General features: G+C 38.3%; 1 protein-coding gene across 2 annotated transcripts in view; it reads right to left on the bottom strand.

Moving 5' to 3' along the window:
- Positions 1-15564, bottom strand: part of MYRF (myelin regulatory factor) — a 114643-nt gene extending 99079 nt beyond the window's left edge. For both annotated transcript variants that reach the window (XM_032220053.1, XM_032220062.1), the window contains exon 1: positions 15265-15564. In XM_032220053.1, coding sequence (XP_032075944.1) covers positions 15265-15310 — 46 coding nt within the window. In that variant the 5' untranslated portion in view covers positions 15311-15564. The remainder of the gene's footprint in view (positions 1-15264) is intronic.
- Positions 15565-19299: the final 3735 nt, after the last annotated feature.

The raw sequence follows: 19299 nt of genomic DNA, 5'->3' as shown, positions 1-19299 counted from the left end.
GTCTTTAAACTCTGCCAAAATACTGAACTGGGAAAGATGTTTCAAGTCCACAATCTATGTACATTTTTGCTTCAAATCTGATCAGAATGAAATAATGGGATTCGGGAAATGTTTCCTTTTATTCACTTAGGCTTGTAAATTGAAGCTTCCCTGCCAGAGTCAAATAAGAATGGCTCTAATTATATTATTTTAGCAGCACGAACATATAAAGCTATTGTTTCCAATGGTCTTTTCAAGCCTGTAAATGGATAACTGTAGCCCTAGAGTAATTTCCAAAAAAGGGCTTCTAGCACTGTAAATATTAATAATAACAACAATAACAATAACAATAATAATAATACCACCCTACTTGGAACAGCTTATATCTTCCGATCCTAGGTCCTTGGTTAGGACTCGAGCTGTTGAACTACCAACCAGCCCCAAAGGCTGTGATTCTCACCAAAGATTAACCACATAATAATAATAATAATAATAATAATAATAATAATAATAATAATAATAATAACTCCGCCGTTGCCGGTCCCAAGCCCGGATGAGAAAGGAGGAAGGTTGGGATCAGGTTGGCATCTGGTCCCGTTAAAAAAACCCCGCCAACCCATACAATATGGTGAAAAAAACAAATAAGAATTCCATACCGCATCGGTCGTCGCGCGGGTTAACAAGGGCCACAGCGGATGTTGGGGTCCCTGGACATCCGTCGACAAGTGGGCTACAAGTGGACCAGCCAACAAAACGACAAAAATATAGTGCAGATGAAAACCGTGCCATAATGGCCTGTTACTACAACTCAGAGCCAGAAAAAAGAGGATATTTAAAGCGAATGTATGAATTATGGAAACAACAATATCCAGATTCAAATGTTAGTGAACAACGACTAGCAGATCAAAGGCGATTTATTATACGGAATAAAGTGTTTAGTGAAGTTGAACATGAGGAAATTCAGGCAAACTGCAAAACCCAAAAAACAATATCACAAGCGGAAATAACTGATATTCAAGACACAACTAAAGACACTATAGTAGAACTCCCAGAAGAAGCTCTCAGGGAGGAAATAACATCACCACCACTAGAACCAGTTATCACTGAACCAACTGATGAACTAACTCAAAAACAAAAAGAATTGAAGGATAAGATCATGGAGCATTTTCTGCTTAATGAGGAAAGGCAACGTTTACCATCACTAAAAACTGTGCCTAAGAAAATTTTGGCCCCTATCATGAAAATGGTTAATGCAGTGTTTTCAACAATTGAACCGGGATCCATCTTGGAAACAAACCAGTTAATGTACAGCGCAGCTGTAATAGTCACTAACGAACTAGGCATTAAAATTAAAGTACCTAGTCACACAACAGAAAAAGCATCAAAGCCAAAGTGGAAAATCCGTCTAGAACAAAAAATCAAAAAATTAAGGACAGATGCTAGTAACTTAAAGAACATGCATGAGCAACGGCTTAAAAACAACAAAATCATAGATCGGCTAATCAGAAGATATAGATTGGATACAAGAAACATCAATGAAGCTGTAGAGATTGTAAAACAGCAGATAACAGCAACAGCTAGAAAAATTGAAAGATATGAGGCACGAATCATCCAATATAAACAAAATCAGCAATTTTGATCAGACCAACGGCGTTTTTATCAAAGTCTTAATGTGAATGGTGACACCAAAAGTGAAAAACCAGAAAAGCAGGCCACAGTTGAATTCTGGAAAGAATTGTGGACTACAATGCAAAGGACTACAACAAGGAAGCAAAGTGGATACATGACTTTGAGAAAAGCATTGGCAACAAACAAATGCAAGTATTAGAAATAACAACTGAGATGATCAAAAATCGAGTTAAAAAGGTAAAGAATTGGACATCACCTGGAAAGGACCAATTACATGGTTTCTGGCTCAAATATCTGACCAGTTTACATGCAATATTGGCCAGGCAACTGAATGAAATTTTACAAAAGGGCCAAATTGATGAATGGTTGACAACTGGAAAAACATACTTGATTCAGAAAGATCCAACTAAAGGAACAACACCTGAAAACTATAGACCAATAACATGCTTACCAACAACCTTCAAATTACTCACAGGCATTATTGCAGATAACATGATGGATTATTTGGAAACAAACAACATCTTGCCAGTAGAGCAAAAAGGCAACAAAAGAAGGAGCAGGGGCACAAAAGATCAGCTTCTAATTGATAAAATGATATTAGAAAATTGTAAGAACAGAAAAACGAACTTGAATATGGTCTGGATTGATTACAAAAAGGCATTTGACTCACTGCCACATAGTTGGATCATAAAATGCTTAGAAACAACTGGCATTAGCAAAAATATTACATCCTTTACTGAAAAGGCAATGAAACAATGGAGAACTGAGTTGGCAGTAGGGAATGAGAGCTACGGAATGGTTAATATCAAGCGAGGAATTTTCCAGGGTGATTCACTTTCACCTCTTCTCTTCATCATCGCAATGATCCCACTATCAGTAATCTTTAAAAAAATGAAATTAGGCTACCAAACAGCCAAAAAAGCTGAAAAAATTTCGCATTTACTATATATGGATGATTTGAAACTCTATGGAAAGTCAGAAATAGAAATCCAATCATTGACAAATACAGTCCGAGTATTCAGCACCGATATTTCAATGCAGTTTGGCATGGAAAAATGCGCCACTGTATCCATAAAAAGGGGCAAAATCACTGCATCTGAGGGAATTGAAATGCCCAATGGCCAACTAATTAAATGCAAAGAAAATGAAGCCTACAAATACTTAGGCATTCTGCAGTTGGATAACATCAAGCATGGAGAAGTAAAAACTATTGTCAGGCGAGAGTACACCAACAGAGTTAGGAAAATTTTAAAATCTAAATTGAATGGTGGAAATACAATCAAGGCCATAAATACCTGGGCAATACCAGTTATAAGATACACAGCTGGCATAGTTAACTGGACACAAGCTGATTTGGACCTTTTGGACCGAAAAACCAGGAAACTAATGACAATACACTACAGTTTACATCCACGTGGTGATACTGATAGACTATATCTGCCCCGAAAATCAGGTGGCAGAGGATTATTACAAGTGAAGCAAACAGTTGAAGAAGAAAAACATGCACTGGCTGATTATTTAAAAGACACTCAAGAACATCTATTAATCGAAGTAAAGAACAAAAATCTACTGAAGGCCCAACAGACAAAACAAGAATACAGAAAAGATGTGATAAAATCAAGAATGGAGAGTTGGCAGAACAAAGCACTGCATGGTCAATTTCTGGAAAAATAAAAGATAAAGTGGACAGTGAACAAACTTGGTTATGGTTAAAAACAGGTACATTAAAGAAAGAAACAGAGTCACTAATCCTGGCTGCGCAAGAACAAGCTATCCGCACAAATGCCATTAAGGCCAAAATCGAAAAATCCTCTGATGATGCCAAATGCAGACTTTGCAAAGAAGCTGATGAAACTGTTGATCACATACTCAGCTGCTGTAAAAAAATCACGCAGACTGATTATAAATTGCGGCACAATTCAGTAGCACAAATGATCCATTGGAATTTGTGCAAAAATTATAATATTAAAACAGCAACAAACTGGTGGGAACATCAGCCTGAAAAAGTCACCGAAAATCAGATGGTCAAGATCTTGTGGGATTTCCGTATACAAACCGACAAAATACTGGCGCATAATACACCAGACATCACACTGGTTGAGAAAAATAAGGTCACAATCATAGACATCGCAATACCAGGTGATAGCAGGGTCGCCGAGAAGGAACATGAAAAAATCGCAAGATACCAGGACTTAAAAATCGAAATTCAACGACTATGGCACAAACCAGCAGTGGTAATTCCAGTGGTAATTGGCACACTGGGTGCTATTCCAAAAGCACTGGAATTACATTTAAAACAGTTAAAAATTGACAAAATCACCATCAGTCAAATGCAAAAAGCCGCACTGCTTGGATCTGCACGCATATTACGAAAATACGTTACGGCGTCCTAGGCCCCTGGGTGGGGCCCGACTAGTAACCAATGCCAAATCCGGCGAAACAACTGGCCGCTGTGATACAATTGTACAATAATAATAATAATAATAATAATAACAACAACAACAACAACAACACCTACAAATAGAAATAGAATGACTATGGCAAAGGCAAGCAAGGATAGCACCAATAGTAATAGGTGCCTTGGGTGCAGTCCCAAAACAACTGGAGCACCACTTGGACACCATTGCCATTGACAAATTTGCCGCAAGTCAATTGCAGAAGGTGGACTTATTTGAAACTGTTTCCAACCTGTGATGATACCTGTAACACCATTAAACATCTAGATTTGTCTATCCCTGGTCCTTGTTAAGGACTCAATAGGTAGACAAAAACCCAGTCTGAATATCTGGCTGACTGTGTGATGAATGATAATAATAATATGAACAGGTCAAGATCCTATGGGACATTCAGATCCAAACAGACAGGCATCTGGCCCAAAACACGCCAGACATCACTACTGTGGAAAAGAAAAAAGTCTGGTTCATTGATATTGCAATACCAGGCACTGCACGAATTGAAGAGAAACAGCTAAAAAATATAACAAAATATTGTGATTTGCAAATTGAAGTTGAGCGATTGTGATGGAAAAAAACCAATGGTTGTAGTAGTTTGTACTAGTAATAGGAGTCCTTGGAGCAATATCCAGGAGTGTGGTTCAGCCGATTCAGACCAGTTCAGGTGAACTGGATGTTAATTTTAAATTAGTGTTAATCTGGTTCACTCTGGAGCCGTTTTTGTCCTCCTGGAGGCACGAGGAAAGCCTCCAGAGTCTGGGAAGGGTGAAAACGCCCCCAACATGGTGCAGGAGGCCGAGTAAGCCATGGCCATGCCTACTCAGCAACCAGGCAGAGAACCGGCTGCTAACATTTTCAATCCCACTCCTGGCAATACCCAAAGGGCTACCTAGATACAATGAATTTTTGAACTTATTAGACCTGAATATTGTGACTGCAAAAACCCACCTTCCTTGGAACTGCCTAAATACTCAGTCATTACTTTAACAGCTTTTAAGTCCTGGGTTAGGACCTGAACTGTAAAATTGTTACCAGTACCAGACTGTGAGTCAAATTGCATGGCCAATTTCTGGAAAAAATAAAAGATAAAGTGGATAGTGAACAAACTTGGTTATGGTTAACAACAGGTACATTAAAGAAAGAAACAGAGTCACTAATCCTGGCTGCGTAAGAACAAGCTATCAGCACAAATGCCATTAAGGCCAAAATCGAAAAATCCTCTGACGATGCCAAATGCAGACTTTGCAAAGAAGCTGATGAAACTGTTGATCACATACTCAGCTGCTGTAAAAAAATCGCACAGACTGATTATAAATTGCGGCACAATTCAGTAGCACAAATAATCCACTGGAATTTGTGCAAAAATTATAATATTAAAACAGCAACAAACTGGTGGGAACATAAGCCTGAAAAAGTCACCGAAAATCAGATGGTCAAGATCTTGTGGGATTTTCGCATACAAACGGACAAAATACTGGCGCATAATACACCAGACATCACACTGGTTGAGAAAAACAAGGTTACAATCATAGACATTGCAATACCAGGTGATGGCAGGGTCGATGAGAAGGAATGTGAAAAAAATCGCAAAATACCAGGACTTAAAAAACAAAATTCAACGACTATGGCACAAACCAGCAGTGGTAATTCCAGTGGTAATCAGCACACTGGGTGCTATTCCAAAAGCACTGGAATTACATTTAAAACAGTTAAAAATTGACAAAATCACCATCAGTCAAATGCAAAAAGCTGCACTGCTTGGATCTGCACGCATATTACGAAAATATGTTACGACGTATTTGGGGCCCAACTAGTAATCAATGCCAAATCCGGCGAAACAACTGGCCGCTGTGATACAATTCTGTTGTTGAAAATAATAATAATAAATTCACTGACATATTGCAATGCACCTTAGGGAGGAAACCCCTGAGGTTTTTGTAGCTGGAGTTGGTATATTTCAACGACTCTTTGCTTTAACTGGCTTGTTCTGACTGATGAAGTTGCTTGAATGAACAGAGAAACGTCTGAAACTAACAATAAAAATTAGTCCAATTGCAATGACTCAACTTTCAGACAACCCTACATGGATGACTGAGAATCATCATCAAGATACTGTGAGGGATATATATCTATATCACAATAGATAATCAGAGAGAGAGATGAAAACAACAGTGTAGATACATGGGTTAGATGATGAAATTTGCAATATCTCCCTTCAATACAGAAGCTTAGATGACATTCCATGAATGGAACAGGGTAATAGTATACAATAATCAAATATCATATGAAAGCTTTCCTGAGATACTGGGGAAACGGTCTAGTCGTTAAAACACCAAGCTAGAAAACAGGAAACCATTAGTTCTTGTCCTGCCTTAGTCATAAAAGGTAGTTGGGAGACCCTTGGGCCAGCTGCTCTCTCTCAGCTCAACCCACCTCACAGGGTTATTGTTGGAGAAAGGAGGAGGAGGAAAGTGTGGTGGATATGTTTGCCCCCTTTAGTTATTTGTAAAAATAAATAAAAGTGGGATACAAATAAATAAGTAAAAATAAAAATAAATGGTATATTTGCTGTAATTATTATTATTAAAATATCCATTTGCTTCTACCAATAAATGCACTGTGTTTTGGTCACATAACCCATACTGAAAATACATCGGTATCAGAGACTCCTAGAGCTTCATGGCTGAAACTACAGGAAAGCTATAGAAGAGCACCTGAGCTTTTACCTGTTTTACATTCTGCAGTCATCTCATGAAGTATTCAGCCACTCAACTGCATGTCCAACTCAGCTCCTTTTTTGTTTAAGTGGATAATTTCAATCTTTATTAGATTAAATTAAACTTTTTACTTCTATAAACTTCAGATTTATTTTTTAAAAAAATCTATTCTGTCTCTTTTGTTTTCATTTTTAAAGTATCTGCCTCCACCGCCAATTTCTATTAAAGTTTTCAGAGAGTTGCCAAGCCACCCTTCCCACTCCCCGTGCACCATTTATTCTCCCTTTTAAGCTACTCTGCACATCTTTCCCAATGTACATTCTTTAACAAGCTCTTATCTTATAAATTAGGGAAGAGAGCAAGCGGGATCCCAAATAGCTAAGCTCTGTTGTAACTGTTTCCCTTGTGTGAGTGTTAGATGGAAAGGAAGGTAGGGTTACCAGCAGATGCCAGCCAAGGGTCAGACGCTTCTCCCCTGATACCCCCCCCCAATACTCCCCAACTTCTCTTTGATATAAAATACAAACCCTCTATGTAAACACTCTCAAAGCACAGCAGACAGAGGAAAAATAACCATATTCTTACCTGCTTCATGAAATCTTTTAATACATAAACTTTTTCCCCTTTACAAATATACTTTATTTTGTGGTTCTTTTCATCCTGAGAGAAGTTAGTCTACTGGCCACTGGCCAGCAAGTACTACCCCAACTTTTGATAGCCTGAAGTGGAGAAGTCATGGGCAGCACAGTCTTTCAATATCCTTACACCCACATAAAAAAGTTTCCCACAGAGAATTCAAAAATCAGAAGATCTGAAACAGTCTTTTCATTTTTTTACTCCATGCTTGAAAAGTAAAAGGGAAAGGCACATGCCACATGAGCTGTTCCACCCTATTACAAGCTATTCCAATGTATTTACTGCTCAGGTGATTTCTTGGCTTCCATGTTTTTGTCCACCAAATTCCCATTTTCATCCTGTTTTGCCATTTCTGCTGGGACAAGTCACTGCCCACTTGCAATGAATGAGGAATAAAATGAACTCTAGCAAGCTTAACTGTAATATCCTTTGTCAGAAAGGAGAGGAGTATGACACGTGCCTAGTACTTATCCTTTAATGTTTAGAAATATTTCTAGCAACAATTCAGTAAGAATAGCACATCAGGGATTTATTTAATTCATGTTCTGCAGTAAAAACATAAAAAGAAATTAAAACCAAAATGAAAGAAGTAGAGCACTTGTCTTTTATAAATGAGTCAGATCCCAGAAGTGAAGCGGAATTTGTTTATAGAACCTGTAGCTTTTGGAGTTGAATATATTCAGTATTGAAAATATTCAGTAGATGCAGCATCTGGAAAACTGATAGAAACCTTTACCTTAACATTTGGTCTACCAAATGTTTAGCTTTTAAACAGCTACAGGAATTCCATTCTCTTTGAATATCATCACTTTGAAGGAGGGGGGGGGAGATGTTAGTGTTAATAAACCTCTTGTTGCAAAGGGTTCTTAAGTTTGAATGTCCATTTGTTTCTTTAAATCAAGAATAATAGAATCAGAATGCTTCAGCAAGTGTTATCTTCCAGATGTTATTCATCAGCCATGTCTGTCATCACTTATTATGGGAACTGAAGTTCAACAATTTTTAGAGAGCTGCCCATCTCATTTCTAAATTTCCATATACATAGAACCTCTGGTCACGAATGCTTCTGACCACAACCAAATCGGTTTCAATCCATTTTTCCATTTTTTTTGTAAGCACCAAATTTCCAAAATTAGGTTCGGGTCACAACCAAATCGGATTGCGACCAAAATTATGGTCATGACCAGAGTTCTAATGTACTGTACAGTTAAGCATTAGACTTTTCTATTTGATTGATTGATTTAGAATTCCCTCCAAAACTCTCGTGCTAGATATCTTTTTGCCCATCCATCTGAATAATTTGTTTCTCATGCCAGAAATGTTGATCATCAGTTTTCAAAGGGTACACTGATATAGAAAATATGCTTAAAAATTAAAAATTAAATAGTATAGAACAGATCTGCTTAACTCAGAATTTGTTGTAAAAAAATACAATTCAATCACTGAATACCTAAAATTATTTCTACCTACTGTAACTTGAGAAATTCACTATTAATGAAGTTTAAGTTTTTTTTAAATAAAAAGACCTATAAGTACATGCAACTAATTTGAAGTCATCAGAATATTTTCTGTACACAGCCTATGGCTGGTCTGGAAAGTTTGACACCAGGAGTAGCAATGAAGATGAAACTAATAGAAAAGTAATAACCAAGAATTGAAAGAAAGCTCAGGAATCCATTGTAGCAATATGGATTCTCTAAAAACATGAAGAGATAAAATAGAAGCTACTTTGACCAGTAGCTTGTTGTCTTCCTCAGATACTCAGCAGGGAAAGAGATTATTCTGTTCTGATTTCAATGGCATTGTTATGGAAACAACAGTACTGTAGATACATCGTCTTTTAAATAGATATATTCTTTCTTTCATAATTAGTCATTTCTGTAGCACAGAAGAATGCATCATTCCATACATATCTCCAGCATGATAAATGCTGGAGATAATTAGAAGTTTTAAATTAGAATTAGAAGAAGTTTTAGGGGGGAAAGCAACTTTTCAAGTAGTTCACAATCACTGAGGAATTATTCACTTGCCAAAATGTGGAGAACAGGATTTGTTCTATATTTTTTAAAAGCCAAATAAATAATAAATTAAAAAAAATACTGTATTCAAACAGAAATGTTAGAAGATGGATAAAACTATTTGTGATCAGTTGGTTAGTAGTTTATCATCTTATAATCACGGAACTGGAAAGATCTTGTAAACTACCTAATCCAGCCTCCTATAGTACATAATAAAATTACCACGATCTTTTCCTAACAATATCTAGCTATTGTTTAAATCCCTCCCACAAGAGAAAGCCTTATAAGGTAGAACAAAGGAAAGGAAACATATCAATCAATTTGTATTTTACTAAGGAGATAGACATATTTAATTATCTTTGTTTGCTCTACATGTTGGAAAAAACTAGTCAACTTTGTTTGCTTAAGTGATTGTAGTTACTTTTCTGTTTGTAATCCCAATTTCTTTTAAAAGATTGTCAAAAATCTGTGCAATTCAAATATTCATGCCAGATTTTAATTAAAGCTGAAAATTGTCCTTGCAAACTTTATCAACTTAAATATCACTCAAGATGATCAGATTTACAGCAAATCACCAATTCACAGAGCTCACTTAGAGCAGGAGTGCTTCCCAATATTTGCCATAAATACGTCTGTCCAATTACTGAAAGCTGAATTGGGCAAATGCATGAATTTGCAAGGCAGCTAGCTCATGGTCTTTCTAAATGGAATAAGCCCACATGACTGAGTAAACTTAAACTGTAAATAAAAGAGGGTGAAATAGATAAAGGGGACCTACTGATACATTTTTCATTATTTTGACTTGGAAGCATTCGAGAAGATGACAGTGTAATGGGCGAATGTCACATTGTCCATTCTTGAAAGGTAATTCTTACACTACCATAATTAATTGCGGATAAACCCATCCTAGAATTTTTATCCATAGTGACAGGCGGAAAACTGCAAACTGTTCCTGTCATCATTTATAAATCCACCTAATTTTAAGGCCATGATTTGCTTTAAAAATCTGAGCTCTGATTTGCAGGTAAAAAAGGTACCAAATTTTGGGGGTGAATTTTGGAACTTAACATTTTTGCTTTATCTGCAAATATATATGGTAGGTCATTAAACTGAAGTTATCATTCAGCAGGAGTAGCATAAAGTTGGATTTTAATTGACAGTTATCATTTGTGCATATTTTTCTTCCAAATTAATTCAGAATAATTTCACAATTCACCTCAGACTGGACTTTGACCATAACAGCAAATCAAAAGCTGATGAGAATTTATTCTGTGTTCTTATTTTAAAAGCAATCAGAAATTCCATAAAAAGAAACTAAGACAAGGAAGAGGAGAATATATGGAAACAGGGTGATAATCCATATCAACAGTGTCTTTTTCACAACTATTTCTCTTCACTCTCATCTAATGAATCCTCAAACAAAAAATACATTACATGAGAGCTAAACAGAATTACCTTTCCCCCCCTCAATAGCTACCTATTTCCCCTAAAGGGAAAATAAAACAACTCAGGAACTGCAGGAGCTAAATAAGTCGTACTTCTCATAGTCTTGTTACAAAAGTAACAAGCAACAGCTATCTCTTTTTCACCCTGTACAGGTTAATAACTTTGGACAAAGTTATTAATTTTGGATAAGACTCCATCAAACATACATGGGTAACAAGTAAACCAAAAAAATTAACCCAAAAACTCAGGAGTAAGCCCGGAGGAACTGAAAAGACTTAGACTTCCAAATAAACAAGTATAAATTTACACTTAGAACAGTGGGACAGATACAAGATTGCCAACATGCCAAAACTTACTTTTGTATCTCAGGGAAAAAATATACCTGATGAAGTTCAACAGCAGTGCATCATTTTGATATTAGTTTAAGGTTGACTGCCAGATTTCTCCCTTTAAAATCAGTCATTCTCCCTTCAAAATCAGACACCTCTTGAGCACAGGTAGCAAACTCGCTGTGTCACGTTGCCATCACATGATGTTTCAAGATGGTTTTTTTCCCTTCGTGGAGATGAGGTGGGCATGGCCTGTGTGTGACGCATCCAACCCGCAGGCTGCCAGTTTGAAACCCACACTCTAGACTACACCTGCATTTAAAAATGCAGGTGGGGAAATCAGGATGTTATGAAGGATGTACTGTACTTAAGAACTATGAAAACTGGGAATTTTACTCCATATAGTAAATCAACGAGACTCTGAATAATTATAAAACCATCACATTAATAAAGTTACTTGGGGATTAGTTAGATAATTTGTTATCACTTATATTTTAAAGCATTTTGAGCAATGAAATAAAGCATGCGAACAGGCCAAAATGCTTTTAAATTTGTAATGTCTGGAGATTCTAAAGAATCTCAATGCTTAATATAAAATACAATACAAATATAAATAAGACAATGGAAGAAGGGGGAAAGCAAAAAGTCTAAAAGCAGTTTCCAGGTTGAAACTGCAGCATGTAAATTTGTTCCCTAATTAATGCAGTTAACTTTGCCATCTCTGTCAGTTCCATCATCTTTTCAATCCATTCCTCCATTGTGGGAATTAATGCTTCTTTCCATTTTTGAACATTAAGGATTCATGCTTCAGAAAATGTATACGATAATAAAACACCAATTTTTTTCCATCTATTTTTCCAAAAGTGCTTAAAAAAATCTTCTGGTTTCCACTGTAAGTCCATTTTAAGGATATGAATAAAAACATGGATCTGTCCCAATATTCCTTTGCCTTATCACACATCCAACACATATGGTTAAAAAAATACCTTCCCTACTGTTACATATTCAGCAAACATTCAAAACACTTTTGTGCATTTTAAATAATTGATCTAGTTTTAAATGTCACCAATACACCATTTTATTAAAAAAAATCCTTAAGATTATAATTCAATGTATATTTAGATCCATTGGTCTATAATTTTTCCAGTATTATATTATAACCAAAATTTCTTCCCTATTAAATCACACAATGGTTAACATATTCACTTTCTAAATTTAATCTCACCAACATTTTATATGCATTAACTATAAGGTGTTCATCATTAGCACACTACAATTGCAAACTAATTTTTAACAGCTTCAAAACCAAATAGTTTCTCATCTGAAATAAATCTTTCTTTCAATTATAAATAGAAATACAAAATCAGTGGCATGTATATCCTTCTAATTCCAAGTCTTTTTGTGACCGGGGATTTTTTAAAGCAATTCTGCACAACACAAGTATGAGTAGATTTGAATTAGAGGACAAAGAGTTGGATTTGATGGACTGAAGTGGTATCTTACAATATTGTTAATTATTATATCTTTAGCTAATCATTACTAATTTTGTTGTAATATTCTGCACCTTATGCTCAAGCCACACTTTAGCCTAGGCAGCAAACAATTGTATACAAAGAGCATTAACTTGTAAACAATTGGATACAAAAAATGAAAGTCGCAAACAATTGTATACAAAGAACATAAGTTGAAAGATATTAGATGTGATTTGTTTGATCTGCAAACAATTCCTTTTTCAGTTTATTACCATTTGTACGAACTGTTCTAGCTCATTTGCCACATCATCACTACATGAGGAAGTTGACAAGAAGTATTGAGGAATATTATCAAATCCTGGATTTGATCAATGCATTACGCGATACAGTCAGTCCACAAACAAAGTGTGCAGGATATGATTAAAAAATTATTCACATAGGATGCCACTTTGGAATGCCTTTCCCCCACACCTTACTATTTTATTCATCAGTAAAGTAGTTTGATTTGAAGTGCTAGTTTTCAATATTTCTGAAATGGAATCAAGATCTGTGAAATAAGTTATATTTCTCCTGAACCCACAAACACAAAAGTGCTGCTAAGAAAAGATGGTTCATAGCACCTTACAAAGGAATAATCACAGAAGACTTGGGAACTATTGAGAAGGAAATAAATAATGATAAAAACTATAGCAAAGCAAATTTTGAAACACAATGCAAAAGTAACTTAAAGAGACAACGACCTAAAATAAATTCATCAAAAACATGCTGACTTAATTCAAGATAAGTTTTTATCAAGTGCATAATGACACTTACCACTGTGCAGGGGGTTGTTAGTTTTTCAAAGAGTGAAATAATATATTCCCCATCTGAGGCTAATAGAAATTTGTCGGTAAGGGTAGAGGCAATTTCAATAAGGAAAACAATACTAGAATCAGACTCTCCTATTTTGACATTTATTTTCCCAAAAGTATTAAGATTCCTGTAGCTATTTTAAAATAAAAACATATTCCTATATGTACATTAAAATAAAATAAAATTGCCATACATTGGGTAATTTAAATATTGAACACTCAAATAACACATAGCTGGTCTTAATAAGTTTATACAATATTTTTCAGAAGGTAAAGTGTTGCGGCTTTTTAAAGATTAAAAAATTAAAACATCAGAAAAGCTAATATTCTTATGCAATAATGTATTAATACTGTATTGATATTGAGAGTTCTGCAAGACTCATTATTTTGCTCCCAGAATTAACATTTTAATATGTCTACTCATAATTTGTGAATATAAATAACATGTGAATGAAACAGATATATTTCTTTTGTGTATCTCAGAGAGGCATGACTGGCTGCCAAGGTCCAGATCTGCCACAACACGACAGGTACAATGTGCTGTTGAAGAAAGGATCAAATCCCTGAATTTTTCTGGTTATGGGGTTCTGTACAATTTAAAGTTCTGCAATAAAAAATAATATCCATCACAGGATATGATGATGTCATGGTAACAAAATGGAAAAACTACCTACAGGCTTCTGCCATGTTGAATAGGACACACAGCGGACAGGAAAGGAATCCTCATTAGTATATACCATAATCTTCTTTTACAGAAGATTAAGGGACTTCTCAAAGCCTAGTAAGGACTGGATAACGTTGACATGTGACAAATGACCTGAGAATGACTGTGGGATTTTAGAATGAATATAGGATGGATGTGCTGCAAAAGGGATTTCTGCCAGCGGTTATGTATTACAAAGAAAAAGTAAAAGGTAACTTTGCACTGTCGGATTCTATTCCGACATGGGATCTCTAACCAATTATTAACAATTAGACGCATCCAGGACGGCATAATAAAAGATTCTAGCAATTTAGAGAAAGATGGTGAAATTCCTTTCACCCTCACACAACCGCTGTTGACTCTGCTCTATAGTTTATTACTGATTGAAGTTTTGTGAATTTTAGAATCTCCCCCCCCCCCGCACTCCACGGTTGTTTTATACCTGTGTGACTCGTATCTTAGTTCAGTCGTGGCCCTCCAAGCTTTCATCTGCAATTTGGACACGGAACCAAGCATTTTTAACAAGACCAGCAAGTCAGCTCAGGATCGCTCGTAACATGTGACCCTTATCAGACGCGAGGTGAGCTTGGAGTGGCAGAAGAAAGTAAATAAAGAACCGAGGCGGTGCAATTGGAGGATACGAGCGGGGCTTGGGGGTACCGGGGGGGGGGGAGAGAATCGTTTCAAAGGCACTGGCGAGACGGAGTTTGCGGGAGTATTTGGATTCCCCTTCTGACGCCGTCCTCAGCGAGCCCTCCTGGTGCGGCTTCGACGCCGTTTCAGCTTCCAAACCCAAATGTCAATCTAAATCCCCTTCTCGCAGGCTTCCTTCGCGCGAAGCCACTCAGTTCTACCCTTCTACCTTTCCCGCTAACCACACACCTGCGGTGCTCGATGCGACGCGCGTTACCCGAGGCGGCGGGGCCGCCGTCCTCACGTGCCGCTAATCCCCCAAATCCAAGAGTAGCGGAGAAAGAAACCGGGCTCCTCCCCGCCCTGCGCAACTTGCCCGGGCTTCGCACTCGCCTTACCTTCGAAGAAGCGCTGCAGAGCCTCGGTCTCGTCCACCACCTCCATAGCTGGGCCATGCACCAAGCGGTCGGGCTAGTCGCCGAGCCCGCACAGGGGCATCCCCCCGGCCAGGGCGCCTCGAGCGCGCAACACCGGCGGCGCGCGCCCCGGAGCCTCTTTCGCCCTGGGACTTAGCACTAGGCTCCCCGGACTCTGGCCCCGACCGCTGGCTGGGGCGTGCCTCCGTCGCCCGAGCAGAAGCGACACGCTTTCCTCCGGGGCGATTGGCTCCCGGGCTCCCCCAGCCGGCACTTCACGGCGGCCTCCCACCCACCCACCCCACCGCCGCTTGGCACTCAACTTCGGCTCAGCGGACGCCCCAGCCTCTCCCCTCACTCCCTCCTTGCCTCTTTTTCTCCGCCTCCGCCTCCTCCTCCCGCCTCCACCGCTCCTGCTCTCTGCTGGCCAGCGCGGGCACGACGCGAACGGCTGCCTGGGAGTCGCAGCAGTTCCTGCCTTGCCCTGCCATTCGTTTAGTGTAATGGTGAACAATAGCAATAGCAATAGCAATAGCAGTAGACTTATATACCGCTTCATAGGCCTTTCAGGCCTCTCTAAGCGGTTTACAGAGAGTCAGCATATTGCCCCCAACAATCTGGGTCCTCATTTTACCCACCTCGGAAGGATGGAAGGCTGAGTCAACCCTGAGCCGGTGAGATTTGAACCGCTGAACTGCTGATCTAGCAGTAGCCTGCAGTGCTGCATTTAACCACTGCGCCACCTTGGCTCTTCAGAATAACAGAATAACAAGCGTTGGAAGGGACCTTGGAGAGCTTCTAGTCCAACCCCCTCCTCAATCAGGAGACCCTATGCCATTCCAAACAAGTGGCTGTTCAGTCTCTTCTTCAAAGCCTCCAGTGATGGAGCATCCACAACTTCTGAAGGCAAGCTGTTCCACTGATTGATTGTGCTCACCCTTAGAAAATTTATCCTTAGTTCTTGGTCGTTTCTCTCCCTGAGAAATGGTCGTTTCTATCCATTGTTTCTCACCTTGCCTTGGAAAATAGGTTGACATCCCACCCCACCCCTCGAATATTAGAACACTGCTATCACGCCACTCCAGTCCTTCTTTTCAGTAGCCTAGACCAGTGTTTCCCAACCTTGGCGACTTTAAGTCCTGTAGACTTCAACTCCCAGAATTCCCATCCTATCCTATTCTGGGAGTTGAAGTCCACAGGACTTAAGGTCGCCAAGGTTGAGAAACACTGGCCTAGACATACCCAATTCCTGTAACCATTCTTTGTATGTTTAGCCTCCAGCCCTCTAAATCATCTTTGTTGCTCTTTTCTCTTTTCCGCCTGTGCTCCAGTCAGAAATTCAGCAAGTACACAATTGAAGGAGCATGACTGAAGACAGATTGTAGAGAGTTTTACAAAAATTTGAGTTGCAAAAATCTGGGTGGAGACCCGCCAGGAAGAAGGAACTCTTTGCTGCCTACCCTTGTCTTGCTTTAACAAGGTTCAGTTCTTTAAAATAACTGCCTAATGCTTATATGAAATCAGCATTTGTTGAGACTGTCTTGGAATTACAGGGAGTAAGTCTGATATAAGGAGTCCTTGACTTACGACCACAATGGAGCCCAAAATTTATATTGCTAAGTGAAGCAGTTAAGTGAATTTTGCCCCATTTTATGACTTTTCTTGCCACACTTGTTAAGGAAATCATTGCTGGTCTTAAATTAGTAACATGGTTGTTAAGTGAATCTGGCTTCTCCACTGACTTTGCTTGTCAGAAGGTCACAAAAGGAGATCATGTCACCCTGAAACACTGCAACTGTCATAAATGCGAACCAGTTGCCAAGAGCCCCAATTTTGATCACATGACTATGTAGATGCTGCAATGGTCATAACTCTGAGAAGCATTCACAAGTCACTTTTTTTCAGTGTCGTCGTGACTTCAAATGGTTGTAAATTGTGGGCTACCTGTAGTGAGTTGAAGGAATATTGCATTAAAGTGGATCAGATCAAATTATTGAGACTACCCACGCGGCGGCAGCAAATTAAAACAAAGAAAGTGTATAGTAATGTTGAGCGCATTGATATACGTCGAATTCCTGTGCTTGATCCATATAAATAACAGGACATCTGCTAAGATTCTAAGAAAACAGAGATGATGACTGGTTTTTCAGGTCTTCCAATAATGATTTTTTTTTTAATTCATATGCTTTTCTTGGTAAAAAAAAGTACAGGTGTGGTTTACCATTTATTTGTCCCACACAATAATGCCTTTGCCATTCTTACTAAAGTGATCATCTACCTCTGACCTGCCATACCGCTGCCCTATATGGGTGCCTGCTTGCATTAGCTGAGTAGTTGGGATGATTTTCCTGCCTTGGATGATTCTGCTAAAAGTATATACTCTTGGCATATACTCCCAAAATTTCCCCTCATCCCTCCCAGGATGTCAGGTGCCAAAAGACAAGGTCCAAATGTGAAGGTTTAATTAAGCGGCCCTATTGCTAAAAACCTTTGCAGAGGAATCTTCTCAACTAATGGTCAGCACCCTGGTTAGAGTTAGATATAAGTCCATGGCCTTTAAGGGGGGTTGGACTTGTGGCAATGTAAGGTTTGTAAGCTGAGCCCCCTTTTCACACCACCTCTAGGTCCTGCCATTTCTTCTCCTACACAGGAACACCCACATGCCAGAATAAAGCAGCACTGGAAGATTTAGGAGGGATTTCAAGATATAGAATTATTTTAATACATACTATGGATGATGCTCCCAATTTAATTTTTGCATTACAACTTGCATTAATTAGAATCAGTGTAGCCAATTGTAGTTCTAGAAGTTAACATAATATGGCATGCATTCTTAGTTAGGAGATAATATGATATATATTCTTAGTTGGTACATACATCACACTAAAATAAAACTTTTCAAAGTGTAGTTCAAACCAATCTTGCATAGTAAGATATGCCAACTCAGGCATGAGATGCATTTGCTAAATTTCTCCCCTCTTAGTTTCAGAAAAACCTCACTGAATTCTTTCATACTTCTGCATAAATATTTCAAAGTAGTACCTACAGAGCAGTTCGCACCACTTCGGGAGAACTGGTTGTTAACTTTCTGAGCAGTTTGGTGAACTAGTTGTTGGAAGAAATCATTAGGGCAGAGAACCGGTTGTTAAATCATTTAAATCCCACCACTGCTACAGAGCAATCGGGAAATTTCCTAACTAGAAAATAACTTCTAATGAATTATTTCTGAATTAACAGGTATTGATCCAATAATGTTATGACATTTATGAATATTCATTTTGGGAGAAACTGCCACAATATGCAAGTGAAACAAATAACATAAGGTCTTAGAAAAGACTAAAACGAATACGTGTAGGCTTATGTTTTTAACCTCCGTTCTTAAAATCAGTCAACTTTGTCTTTTGTCTTTTTTCCTGAATAAGGACATGGAGAGGATTTATGTTTGTGTTTTTCTGCAGATGCATACACAATAATAATATGCAAACCATACTCACATTCACATAGACTCACGCACAGAGTACCGTATCTAAATGAAGTTACAGTTGTCTAACCACAGTTAACCAAAGGCAGAGGCCCTGCCAGAATGAGACTGTGGGCCCATTCTCTTCTGGACAGATAAAGTACACAATGAGGTTTTGTCCGGCCCTGCAAACCAATTCAGAAGGGCAAATTCTCTTCTGTATGTGTGTATCCATCTATCTATATAAATATATTTATATTTTCTCTTTCACAGCTGTGCAGTGACAAATTCTTCTCCAGGGAGGTGGCAAAAGAAAAGGAGGGCCTGTGTTTTTTTTTCCTGAGAGTAATAGGGCTATTATTTCAGAGCTGGAAAGTAAAGGCTCAACAGTCTTCCCCCCCTTCCCAACTCCTTCTCTTAAAACAATTGTTTTCCTTCACCCTTTCCCTCCCTTTGTCTATCAAAGAAACACCCTTCAAGCAACCAGGGAGGAAGCAAAACATTTTTGTTCATTCCTGTCAGCCTGGGCCCTGAAAGCAAGCATTTCCCCATAGAAA

Source organism: Thamnophis elegans, chromosome 1, assembly GCF_009769535.1.
Source record: "Thamnophis elegans isolate rThaEle1 chromosome 1, rThaEle1.pri, whole genome shotgun sequence".
In the NCBI taxonomy this organism is placed as follows: Eukaryota; Metazoa; Chordata; class Lepidosauria; order Squamata; family Colubridae; genus Thamnophis; species Thamnophis elegans.
This window is presented reverse-complemented; position numbering and strand designations above follow the sequence as displayed.